This window comes from Stenella coeruleoalba, assembly GCF_951394435.1.
Source record: "Stenella coeruleoalba genome assembly, chromosome: X".
NCBI classification, from domain to species: Eukaryota; Metazoa; Chordata; class Mammalia; order Artiodactyla; family Delphinidae; genus Stenella; species Stenella coeruleoalba.
In genome coordinates, this window is record NC_137152.1 from 6,137,437 (window position 1) to 6,149,803 (window position 12,367).

The following is a 12,367-nucleotide window of genomic DNA, read 5'->3' on the forward strand; positions in this document are numbered from 1 at the left end:
TCTATCAGCAGTAGTTTGGAGAGTGAATAATGTCCCATTAAGCTGGAATCTCTTAACGCTAATAAAATTCTAGAGCCCTAGGACCAAGGCTGCCAGCAACCTGCTACTTATCTTCCAACAAGATTCCACCCACTTTTCCCCTCCGGTCCCAAAATCTGGCAAAGAAATAGACGCACTCTTCCTATTTTATTACACGTGGGCTACTCTTTTTCCTCAAGCCCAATTCTACTGAGCCTCCTTTGAGAAGACTCAGGCAGAGAAAGAGCAGGTTGCAGGTCTGCTAATATTTAGTGGAAGGACTCTATCTGCAAGGCTCTGAGACTCAGATCCATGACTGCCATGATGAGCAGAACCTAGCGAGACAGGCAGGGTCTCCGCCCTGAATGTCCCAACAAGCACAGAAGAGGAGGCCACTCTCAACTTAAATGAGAGTCACCCAAAAAGAGACAGCTAATTTCAGGCACATTTTCACTGTTTTCCCTCTTCTTTAATCTTCTAGGGAGGTTGAGAAAACAAGTGCACGGCAGGTTATTCCCAAGTGAGCACGTCAGCATTGTACCCTTGAACACGATGGACAGACTATGAAGAACCACCAGGACAAGGGGGCTTAACCTACCCTCTTCCAAGGGTTAAAAAACCCAAACCGGGGCCAGCTTCAGGGACAAATGACCAGTGCACGTGGCCCTCGCTCAGAAGGGGCCCTGCACCTGAGGGTTAGTGTGCGAGATCGCCACGCTGAAATCCTCAAAGATCTTATCTTCGAGTTTGCGTTTCGTGTGTGCAGTCTGAGGGGATATGGGAGCATGTTCTAGCCTCCGGCATGCATGATGCCGCCTCTCCCCACCCCTCTCCTCCCCAGGGAAGATCCTCGGCGGCCCACTCCCTGGCCCACTGGCACCCCAACCCTCCCAGCCTCCCCCACCTCACCCCCAAATCACTGTCACCCTCTCTCCTCTGCAGGGGCCTGAGAGTGGGCACGAGGAGGGTCAGGGTGGCGCGTGCATGCGTTGATGTGTCCCAGAATTTAGTGGTGGCTGTCCCCGGCCCAGGCTGGGACCATCATACTGTGTTTGGTGCATGGCCAGCCACAGCCCAAGACTCCACGGGAACAAGCCTATTGCCCGTCCCTAATGCAGGTAGCTAATTGCATCTGGCAAGCAGATCTAAGCACACCTGGGGGCTGACCATCTGCTATGGGTTGAGCGTCGGAGGGGGAGAGCCCTGGTTCAGCTTCCTGAGGATGCGGCTAGAACAAAGTGCAGCGCGCTGGTCCAGCAGCTGGTAGAACAGGGCACTGGGCAAGGGCCGTGCCTGAGCAAGCGTATGCGCTCGCCAGCCCCCGGTGCCCGTGACGGTCTACACATGTCCCGCGAGATCCCCTTGTGGGGCACCCGTTGGGCACACCCTACACAGGGCACTTTGGGGGTCCTCATGTCCTCCTTCCCACCTTCCTGAGTCTGGTCCCCACTTTTTCCTCCAGGGATGAACCAGGACATCAAAACTGTGTACTGCTGGTGATTTTCCACATACAAGTGAAATGCTCTGATATTCGCGTGTAACACTGACAGTGCACAAGAGAAAGATGAACAGTGAGCTCCACGCGAATGACTTCATGTGTAAATTACGCTTTACCGAGAACAGCACTGGATAGCAAATTCCAAAAGAGAAGGGTCACAGAAGAAAGAACAAGTTTTATATTTTAGTTCCATCGACGACACTTCTCGCTCTCTGAATAATGGACGACATGTTTCCATTTGGCGCTGCGGCCTAAGAAATAGGCAGCCAGTTCTGAAGTTAAACCACTAACCAATAAAATCCTAAAAATAAGAACAAATCCCAAACCTGTAGCTGTCCTTGCTGGGAACCCAGGTCCCCCATCTATTAGCGTCTCAGCATCTCCGGTCCTCATCAGCTCTTAGGAGGACACCAACGGTACCTTCTTTGTATGACGGTTGTGGGGATGAAATGAGACAGACTTGTAAGACCCCCAGAACGGTGACCCCTTTATTACCATCGCTTTCATTATTCCCAACAGGTTTTATGATCTCCACCTGGCTGGGCAGGTGTCCTACTGGACACACGAGAGGCTGGAAGTTCAGGAAGGTGATCTTCCCCAAGCTACGTATCTGTCAAGTGGCTAAGCCTGACGCAGAGCGCCATCTGCCCAGCTCCAGAGCCCGCCTCCCTGCTCCTTACCCCACAGCTCTGACCTCAGCTGCATTCACTGAGGAAAGGCCCTTCCCAACCGCCTCCGTTGCCAGGCTTTTAGCCACGTGCACGCATGATACGTGTGAACTTGAAATGGCAACGTGCCAAATGCCCTGCGCAGGGCATCGTGGAGCCGGGTACTGACAACCTGTGAGGTGCTACCTGTTACTGCTTTTCACAAATGAGAGGCAGCCCTCAGTGGTGAAATCAATGATTCAGTTCAGAATCCATCTCCCTTGCAGTATGAAATCCTAAGCTCCTTCAGGTCGGGGACCGTGGGCAGATCGTTCAGGATACGGACACTCCTGTATCCCCATCACCACACCCACTTCCAAGCATCAGTATTGAGCCCCCCGTGCCATCAGGCAAGGTTGACAGCCACATGACTGACAAGTGAAGCCGATCTAGCCCCACCCACGTGGAGGCACGCGTGCGCTCCATCCACCTCCAGCCTCGAGCTGCAAGGCTGGGAGGCACTGGCGAGTGTGCAGAACCGGGGCGGAGACGTTTGGACCCCAGCCTTCTCTGCAGGCCTGCTACCCCAGGTCACTGGCCCTGGCAGCTCCTTTAAAGGAGGCCGGGAACTGTGCAGGAGAAGTTGGGAACCCGCACCTGCTCCAGAAACAGCCTTCTGCTCCGGTTTACTTGCACAGGTGGGTGGGGTGACCCTGATAGAAGGGGCTCTTCCGAACCCTTCCGCCAGCCCAGCTTCTCCCGCCCATTAATAAATCCCACGTGCAGCGTAATGAGTTGCCCCCAGGCTGCACCCTCCGCATCCTTCCAATTATTTAAAAAGGGGGAGGGGCAGGGAAGCTTGCAGCTTTCTAAGGAGTGTGTGCTTCTGTCTTCTCAAATCTTAAGAACGCTTAATCCCTGCAATTTAGATAAATCAGATAGGCATTACCAGGTTAGGGTTAAACCTCCAAGAATGGCTTTGCAATTGATTGCAAAAACAGCAGTTATTAAGTCCTGAGTAATTTGCGGCTTATTTCACCAGCTAATTAAAATGTAATCAGGATTGTCTGGCAATGTGTATTCTGTCAGCAGTTTTTCTTCCGAAGAGAAATCATGCCAAGAGACCACAAGAAAAGCCTTTCACGGGAATTGGCTCGATCTAAACTGCTTCTTTAGCCGCTGAAACTGTAAAACAAATAAATTACAGCAACTGACAATTCAATTTAAAAAAAGAAAGAAGAAAGAAAGGAAGGAAAGAAGAAAAAGAAAAGATACTCTTTCTCCCTGGGAACAGGCTGCCGGTTCGTTTTGTTTTCTGTTGTCGTCTACACAAGAGTGTGGCGTCTCCTCGGGAGAGTGGCTGCGAGCGCAGGGCCGGCGGTTTGGAAACCAGGGGGCTGGGGAGGGGCCCTCTCCAGGATGTCCGCGTAATTTCAGCGCACGAGACCACACTCCCTTTTCCCTTTCCCTGAAGACCCACGAGGACAGCAGAGCGCGCCGAGTTCTCTGACACCCACCGGATGTCGCTTCTTTGAGAACACAGAGAAACACGCACTCAGGCGCATGCAAACTTCGCCAGCTGGTTCACTCTCTGAAGATCCCAACTTTTAGTTCTCCTTGTGCCACTCGGCGCGAGGTTTCATGAGTTCTCACGCCAGAATGAACATCGCTTCAGACTTCGGAGATTCGTCCCCAACTCCACGGTCATTACGATGGCCTCCTGTCGCAGCTCAGTTCCCAGGGCCTCTGGGAAGGCCCATGTATCCCGCCCGAGTGGAAGAGACGCCCAGTTTATTTCTCAAGGGCAGAGGGCTCGGCTTAGAACCCCACCCAGGAGCCCCGGTCTCCTTCTGGCCTCCGCAGTTTTCCCTGCGGCGAGAAGCTGGGACTTTGGAGCAGGTGAGCAACTAAGGATAGAGACGAAAAGGCGAGGGCGAGAACCAGGGCAGACAAGAGGAATTCGGTTATCTGCGTGAATGGTTTCAGAGTGCGCGCACTCGGGTCAGCTGGGGAAGGCAGCTGTGGGGCGCGCCTCGGTCGGGGCCGGGAGCGGTTCCCGTGCGCCCACCCTCGGCCAGTGTCCCTGAGCAAGTCCCGCGGGGGTCCTCCCCTCTGTGGCGCCCTCCATCACCCCCCCCCCCGCCCGAGGATCCCGGCCATCCACAGCACCAAGCGTGCCGTTCTCTGAACCTTCTACACACCCAACACCCACACTCCCACAAGCTCTCCTACCCTCAAGCCGACAGAACCTACGAGGACTGGGGGAGATACTGACCCCCGGGAGCCCGCTCAGAGCATCCAAACACGGCGCCTCCAAGTCCCGTATCCCCTGCATCCCTTCCCTTACTCTCCACGCCATTCGTTGGCGAGACCTGGAAGTTCTGGGGCTCCGAACTGGGGCGCGCACAGCTACCATCACCACCGCCTCCCCGGGCCCCAACACAAACGCGCTGGAACGCACGACTTGGCCCAAGTGCCCCGCCCGGGGCTCGAAGGGTGGGCCGCGAGCTCTCGGCCCGCCGAGGGCGAAAGCAAAGCTCGAAAGAGACAAAAGTGTCCTCCCGCGGGCACCTGCGGGGCCGGGGCTCGTCGCGCGGGTCCCCGGGCGCAGCGGTGCGCGCCTCCCGGCCTCGCTCTCTGTGCCCGCCGCGCCGAGGGCCCGGAGCGCCCCGGAGTTTGCGGGACTCGCCACCAGCCCGCAGTCCCGCGCGGAAGTCCCGGGCAACTAACAAACCCACACTCCCACCCTTGGAAGCCACACAACTGCTCTCCCTTCCCAGAGAAACCGCCTTTCGTTTCCCCCTCGGAAGAAGGGAGTTAGGTAAAGATGCCGCAGGCTTCTTTTTCCTTTCGGGAGCAGGGACGGTGCTGGAAAAGAGGGTTCGCGCACCCAGACTGTAAAATCCACGCGGAGGGAAAGACGGATCTGCCGGCTGAGCTGGGCGAGAAGTTTGGGCGGCGAGGCTGGGAGGCGCGCGCCCCGTGCGCACCCGCCGCGGCCCGCAGCGCCGGGGAGGACCCGGGCGGGCGGCGGTTCATACCTGGAAGTGCTGGAAGAAGGCGGAGATGCGCGTGATCTGCAGGCTGAGGCACCTGGAGGCGCAGCGGGCGCGCTGGACGCTCCCGGCCGACAGCGACTCGTCCAGCCGCCGGGCGGCCGTCGCGCCGGAGCCGGCCGCCAGGCATCCCCCGGAGGCCGCCAGCCAGAGGCAGAGGGTCAGGGGCGCCCCGGGCACCATGGCTGCGGGTTGGGGGCGCGGGCGCCGGGCGCTGGCCGAGGCTCCCAGCTCCGCGCCGGGGCCGCACTGCCGGGAACCTCGCGGCCGCCGCAACTCCGCTGGAAAGTTCAATCATTCAACTCCGGCCCCGCGCCCTCCCTGCCAAGGCCCTCCCCGCTCTGCCTCCAGGGGTGGGGTGAGGGTGACAGGCGGCCGCGCCATTGGCTGGAAGGGAAGTGAGTGACGGGGGGCGGGCGGAGGGCCGTGGGCAGGTCTGAGGGGCAGCGAGCCGGGAGCTCTAGCGCAGGGGGATGCCGGCCGAGCGCCGCCGTGCGCCCCTCTCCAGGTGGTCCGCTCCCACGCAGGTTCCCCCACGGTCCGCTTGCGCTCCTTCCAGCCCCCCCTCCCCCACGCCATCCAGTGAACGTCAGGTGCGAGCAAGCCCGGGCCTGGATGTGAGGCGCTGTCTCGGGCAGCAGGGCCTCGGCACCCATAAGGGCATGGGAACAGGCTAAGGAAGGGCGGAGCGCCCCTAAGCTGTGGGCTTTCTCCCCGGTTCCTACCCCGGGCTCAGCTCCGCTCATGCTTTCGCTTATCTGAATGTCCCTTTTCCCGAGGAGTGGGAAAGAGCTAAGTGACAGGACTGTGGTGGGTGTAATAAGGCGAGACAGAGGCCAGGCAGGGACGTTTGACTGACACGTCCCTCATCCTCCCTCCCTCGTTCCTTCTTTCTTTCCTTCATTCCCTTCCTCTCTTCCTCCCTTCCTTCCTACTTCCCTCTCTTTTTCCTCCCTCCATTCAGACCTTCCTCCAATCCTTTCCTTCCCTCCTTCCTGTTGTCCCGTGGAAACCGATCTGAGCTGGCAGCTCATAGACCACCCCCCAGTTTCCTCAGGTGTGTGTTGTTCTCGTAAGCACTACCCGCCCCCTGGTTTCCTCAGGTGTGTGTTGTTCCAGTAAGCACTACCCGCCCCCTGGTTTCCTCAGGTGTGTGTTGTTCTAGTAAGCACTACCCGCCCAGCCTGAGTGACTTATTCAAGACAAACCTTTCCTACACTCTTCTCCTTGTCTTTGGCCCAAGTCTTTTGATTTGGCCTTTTCAGCAGCAAAATTGCTGCCCCGTCCCCTCTTGTACTCTCTTCCAATGCTCTTTCACCACACGCGTTCTCCATCCCCAGCTAGGGCCCCACCAGAGGAAGAGACGCAGCAGCATCTATGCTACACCACCCCTAACAAAGCTCTGTACTGCCCTGAGCTCCACTGGGAAGTGACTGTGCTCCAGCCCCCTGCCGGTAGGAGAGCCTACAGAGGGCTGGGATGTGAGGAAGGCTGTGCTCCAAACTTGGGGATACTTATGTAACGCAACAGAGTCCAAAAGACTCACGCACACTCGTTCGGATGCGGGGCAACTGACGGATACTCCCGTGAACTGGCACTGCCACGTTCTCGTACAGAATTGCACTCGCACATTCCAAGACGCGGTATCTCCCTAAATGCACCACTAAGCGTAGCTAGAGCGTCTAGATGCACACAACCTGCTCAAAGATACCGCGCAAAGCTGGGGTCTTCTTCCCACAGAGCCCGTGGCTTTTCCCAACCTCCAATCCTGTCCCCCTAAAATTCTGCAGATTTTCCACTCTGAGATTTTGAGATCTTCCTGTTCAACGGTAACAACAACCATCTGCAGTTACCCTATTAGACCCATGTTTCCTTTACATCAGCTTACATGTATATTTCTTCATAGAGTTTACATCAGCAAGGCCAATAAAATTAATTGCTTAGCGTGTTTCCCAATGAGTTGTAAAAACCAGCGTTGTTTTGTTCAAAAGGTTCTGTAGGCAGAGCTGGCCTGGCGGGTGTGTGACCTTGGAAGGATCCATACCTTGTTTAATGCTCTTGCGTCACAACGCTGATGTTAATTTTCAACACCATCGCCCGAATTTGCATCTCGCCCTAGGTCCCACGAATTACATAGCCGGCGGCACCTGTAGCTTTTAGCGTGACGATGCTACACGTGAGCCGGAAACATAAAAAATGTAGACATGGGCTCACGTGAACTCATAAGTTTGTTTCAAAGATGCTCAGAACTGTGGATGGAAATCTTTTTAAAGAATGTTAAACATACTCAGTATTGACTAAGAGCAAGGAAGCTAACCGTGGTGACCCCAAGCAGGAAGGCGCACTGAGCCTCAAGTCAACCAACGGAGGAGAGACAGCTAAACACAGGGACTGTCTTCTGAATGTTACCGCTTCCATTCAGGAATGACTAAAAACACTTCCAAGAGCTGCAGTGCCTCCTTCCCACAGGGTCTGAGTTTTGAAGTTAAGCAAATACCTGGTCTTGATGAAGGTAAGGGTATTATGATGCCTATATTTTCTGATGGTATCTTTCATGTATAACTCTGCACGTTATATCATGAAGTTTATATTCTAGAAGGTGAAATCACAGGGACAGGCGTGCTGGGCTTTTACAGCAGCTTCTCAATGTCCAAAGGCATCGCTGCATTTTTTAAAAAGCGACGTGTGTTCTGCTTATAGGGGTTACATAACATATTCATTTCCATGAATAAATGCATTTTATGATAAACCACAAAAGAACATCTAGTGAGCTGCACAAAAAGCTTAGGATTAAACATACAGGCCTGCTTTATTATGCATATGTTAAAATAATACTTGCGGTTATATTGCTTTCTTCTTTTAGAATTATCACAGACATCTTCTGTGATTATGCTGGCTTTTTTTCATGTTATTTATTTTAATTGCAGTTTAAAGTAACTTTGAAAAGGGAAGCATTTTGGTAAAGTCAGAAGAACAGTCAAAATCTGCTCTTGCATTCTGCTCACATATGCGCAACTAGTACGCAGCTCACCCTTTGAACTGGCACAGAGACTCCCTCACTTTTGACGTGACTGGGTAAGCCATACCCTACGTTCCTGAAGACCAACCACATGAGAGGGGAACCAGAAGTATGTAGGGAAGGAATGACAGGTAAATGGGTGGGTGGGACTCGTCCAGGTGCCTTAGTAAGAAAGTTAGTATGTCTTTCCTCAAAGCCACGTTGGACCTCACCGTCTGAATTTGGAGAGGAAATGAACCTCATATTGACTTCAGTGGGACTTAAACAGACAAAACACCCAGCTATTAAAGAGAGTAGAAAAGGGCCTTAATTGACTCGTCTCTACATATATGAACACAGTTGGACCAGGACGTGTGGTCCATCTCAGTCAGGTTACAGAAGAAACACAAAACCAGGCCCCCATTCCCAGTTTCCAAAAAGTTAGCTATGCTCTTCCTTGCAACTGATTTAGGTTATTGGTTTCTTCTCCTTTTTATACTTTTTTCTTTTTTCTTTCTTAAGCAGAGAATAAGAGGCCCCTGAGAGGTTTGTTAAAGGTGCACTCCAAGACTCCACGTGCAGAGATTCTAAGTAAGCACATCTGAGGGGAGGCAGCCCTGGAATCTCAGCTTCGAAACAACACCTCCTGATCCCAGAGCACGTGAGCCACGGACAGGTTTGAGAGAGAACTGATTTAGAGAACATGTGCCCCATTTAAAATGAGTGGGAGCTTTGACTTCAGTAGCATCTATGACTTCATTTTGTTTAAAGTACCTTTTTTAGGTGTGTGTGTTGACATAGATTGGACACACCTATCTACTTCTTAATGATCATATTGATATATTTTTCCCAAAACGTTTACCCAAGACACTCTTAGACTCATTTTTTGGGGCCGGCGGCTTGTCTCTTTAAAGGCTTTTCAGCTGCATTCGATAAGGATAAACTGTGAAGGAAGCAAACACAATCTTTCTCTGACATTCCCCTCTTGGAAAAGCACATTGAGAGCTTACTCGAAAACTGGAGAAGGCCAATACTTCAGTTCGATGGCATTGATGAGTTTTAAACCTAGTGTGGTCCGTGGTCACTGGTTATGGGTTATAGGGGACAGTGACGTGAGGGCAGGGAACTCGCATATGGTGCCCAGTTTCCTTTTACTTGCTTTCACTGGATGATGCAATAACATGCATCTTCTCTCAGAAACTGCAGTTAACATCCAGAGAAATTAAAATTAATTTTTAAAAATTAACATTTTGAGAAAAACCAAGAAGCGAGCCATGCTAGAGCCTTGGCCTGTACTCACCTCTACACCTGCCTGCGGAGTTGTCAGAATTTGGTAGCCGGACTCTTCCAGATCTCTTCCTCAACTTGGCTTTCCCCCTCCTCCAGACTTAACTCTCGTCTGCTCAGCTTTGAACTGCGTGATCCAGGGAACACAGAGAGAGCTCTTAAAAAAAGGAAAAAAAAACGAAGTGAAATGGGGAGCTCAGATGCAGTTAAGAACTGCATGTCTAAATATCAGATTTGCATCCTTTGTAATATGATTTCAGGTAAGGATGGGGTGAACCTCTATGGCGCTGTACCAATCTGTTCCCTGATGGCAAATGTAATCACTTACAAATGAAAATTATAGCTTTTTGCATTGGGTCACTGAATATACACTCAGCTTTTTGGAGAAGGACGTGCATATCCATTTGCAATTATCTGCTTGCTTTTTTCGTCTTGCAATGTAAATATCCTATTTGGAGATCATTTTAGTTTACAAGACGTTCCTCTTCAGCAACATTATAAAAATTCAGTATACACAGGTTTAAAGGTATTATTTTTAATTACCTCGATGTTTACTAAGATATTACTAAGAAGTATCAGAAGTGTGTTTGGATTACTTTTGTGTGCTGAAGAATATTTTAATGAAAAATTTAAACTTTTTTCTGCAAAATATACAAAGAATTGTCAAATATCACAATTTCAAGCTACTACCACGCTTCAAGAATTTGTCTCCTTGCCCTTTTTCCCTTCCCTCCCCCAAAGTCACCATCAATCCATCAATTAGTGTTAAATTTGTTTGGTACCTGTTCTGCAGTCATGCTAAGAGCCTGTTCTAGATTAAGTCATCACTAAAGTTTTATTCTGTCCCTGCAATAATTACTAAAATTTAAATACTAAAAAAATGTATAGGAGCGTGTGCACGTTTATGTTTCAGGGACCAATTGTATGGTGACGGTGATGTTCAACTGTAAATGCATTACCCTCTCAGCCCCAGGAAATTTTAACTGTAGCTTATTTGAGGGCTTTTGTTGATTTTAGTGTCTTATTGAGCATAACAGCTGCTGCCCATGCAAGGAACACTGGGTTTTTAAAACCCAGTGGTTTCAAAGAATGCTCAATGTCAGTAGAATTGAACACTTGTCCCAAAGACCAGGCAATTAACTAATTTTACACAAATTTTAATGTTAGCAACACTACAGTGAGCAACCAGAAAGAGTGAGGGTTCTCACATTTGATTTTATATATAAGCTGTAGATACTGAAAAACATATAAATAGCTGGAAAAGAAATACTACGTAACGGCCAAGTGGTGGACACTAAAATATAAAAAGTAACTTGTGTATTTCAGGTTCTTGACATGACTAAAATATTACCACTTTGCCCCCAAACATACATTTTGAGAAGCATAAGCAAGTTACAAGAAATGTAAATTATATAATTTTATCCCAAATCTTAAATGAGATAACTTTAACTAAAAACCTCATTTCTCACTTCTGAAGGGCCTGCTTTTCATGGGAAATGAATGATAAATGGTGCAGTAAAATTCATATTTAAAATTTTGTAAAAATGAGACTTTTTTTGCTTTTTAAAATGAAGCTCAAATAATCATACTTTTATTCTGAGTTTCATTCCTAAACATGAAAAGAAGCCTACACAGGTGCTCCTCAGAAAACTGAAGCTCTATTCTGTGGAGAGACTGAAGTGGGGTTGTTCTTCTTTGATGTTGTTCAGCCCATGGAAATTTCCACTGAGCCAAGTAAATACCATAGATTCGGAGAACTTTCCGAAAAGGAAAAAGGCAACTTTTAGCAGGAAACAGCGCCACATGCTGGCCATCTACATAAAACATGACGGCAGTCGACAGAATCCTCTGTTTGATAACCTCATTTGAGGACGTCAACTTTAAGGCATCAATCTGACTGGGATAATCATGCAACGTTCTCAGTGAATAGCAACTAGACTAATTCCACGGTGGACTTCAACACAGGAAAGCTTTCCTCCTTAACTACAGTCACGCTGAACTAAACTAGGGAAACGAGCACAGCTGTCTTCAAGTGAATTTTTTTCCCAGCTTTGAAGCACTTCTCAAGCTATTCACTACAGAACTCAATGACAAAGGCAGCCTGTGCGTGAATTCTATTTGAAGTAGCTCCTTTTCCACACACCTTTGCAGCTCATGCATTGCTTGCTTGTTAAGATTTCCTAGAATATGAGACTTAGGTGAATAAAACTCAACACCAGGGGAAACTAAAGCAAATAAAGTTGACAGCCTTTATCTTCAGTGTTAGCAGAACAGAAAGAAGACCCAGAAACTGCCTTTCATCGCTCACTGGCCACCTTACACAACATGGACCAAGAGTCAAGAGATGAAGATAAACATATTGAAGAATTTGAGGGAAGCACTGTGATACCCTGGGACCGAGGGAAATAGATTGATGAATGTAACTAAGGTCGGAATTAATATTCTTCTCTTCTGGATCTGCAGGGGCTAAAAAAAAAAAGTGTCCCCTAGCACCAAAACAAAACAAAACACAAAAACGTTTCGGTTTACTTCCAGGATGTTCTACAGTGGCTAACAGGAACCAGCTGGACGATATTCTGCCCTTGATTGCCTTTGGGTGCTTCCAGGAATCCGAAATCAAAGGTCGTTCCCTTCCCTCCTCTCTCCATACAGTTGCTTCTCCTGCCCACCCCTCTTCACAGGCTCACACTCCCTCTCACACAAAAGGTTGACTTCGAGCTCCAGACGAGGAATGCCGAGGCTACTTTGCTCTGTGTGCTCCGTTTTCTTAGCAATCTGTGCTTCTCTGGGACACAGAGGGACAAGAACTGGATATCAAAGATGGTACACGGGGTTCCCCTAGTGTTTAAGCGGGATTCCTAGT

The 12,367-nt window shown here is 50.2% G+C and overlaps 1 protein-coding gene and 1 long non-coding RNA gene across 2 annotated transcripts in view; both read right to left on the bottom strand.

Moving 5' to 3' along the window:
* The window catches only part of ANOS1 (anosmin 1), a 190,055-nt gene extending 184,544 nt beyond the window's left edge, over nucleotides 1–5,511 (bottom strand). The window contains exon 1 of the mRNA XM_079910394.1: nucleotides 5,205–5,511. Within this exon, the coding sequence (XP_079766520.1) occupies nucleotides 5,205–5,402 (198 nt within the window). The 5' untranslated portion in view covers nucleotides 5,403–5,511. The remainder of the gene's footprint in view (nucleotides 1–5,204) is intronic.
* Nucleotides 5,512–9,490: 3,979 nt separating this feature from the next.
* Nucleotides 9,491–12,367, bottom strand: part of LOC307180270 — a 491,651-nt gene continuing 488,774 nt past the window's right edge. Inside the window, exon 3 of the long non-coding RNA XR_013825713.1 lies at nucleotides 9,491–9,661. This is a non-coding gene — a long non-coding RNA (uncharacterized lncRNA). The remainder of the gene's footprint in view (nucleotides 9,662–12,367) is intronic.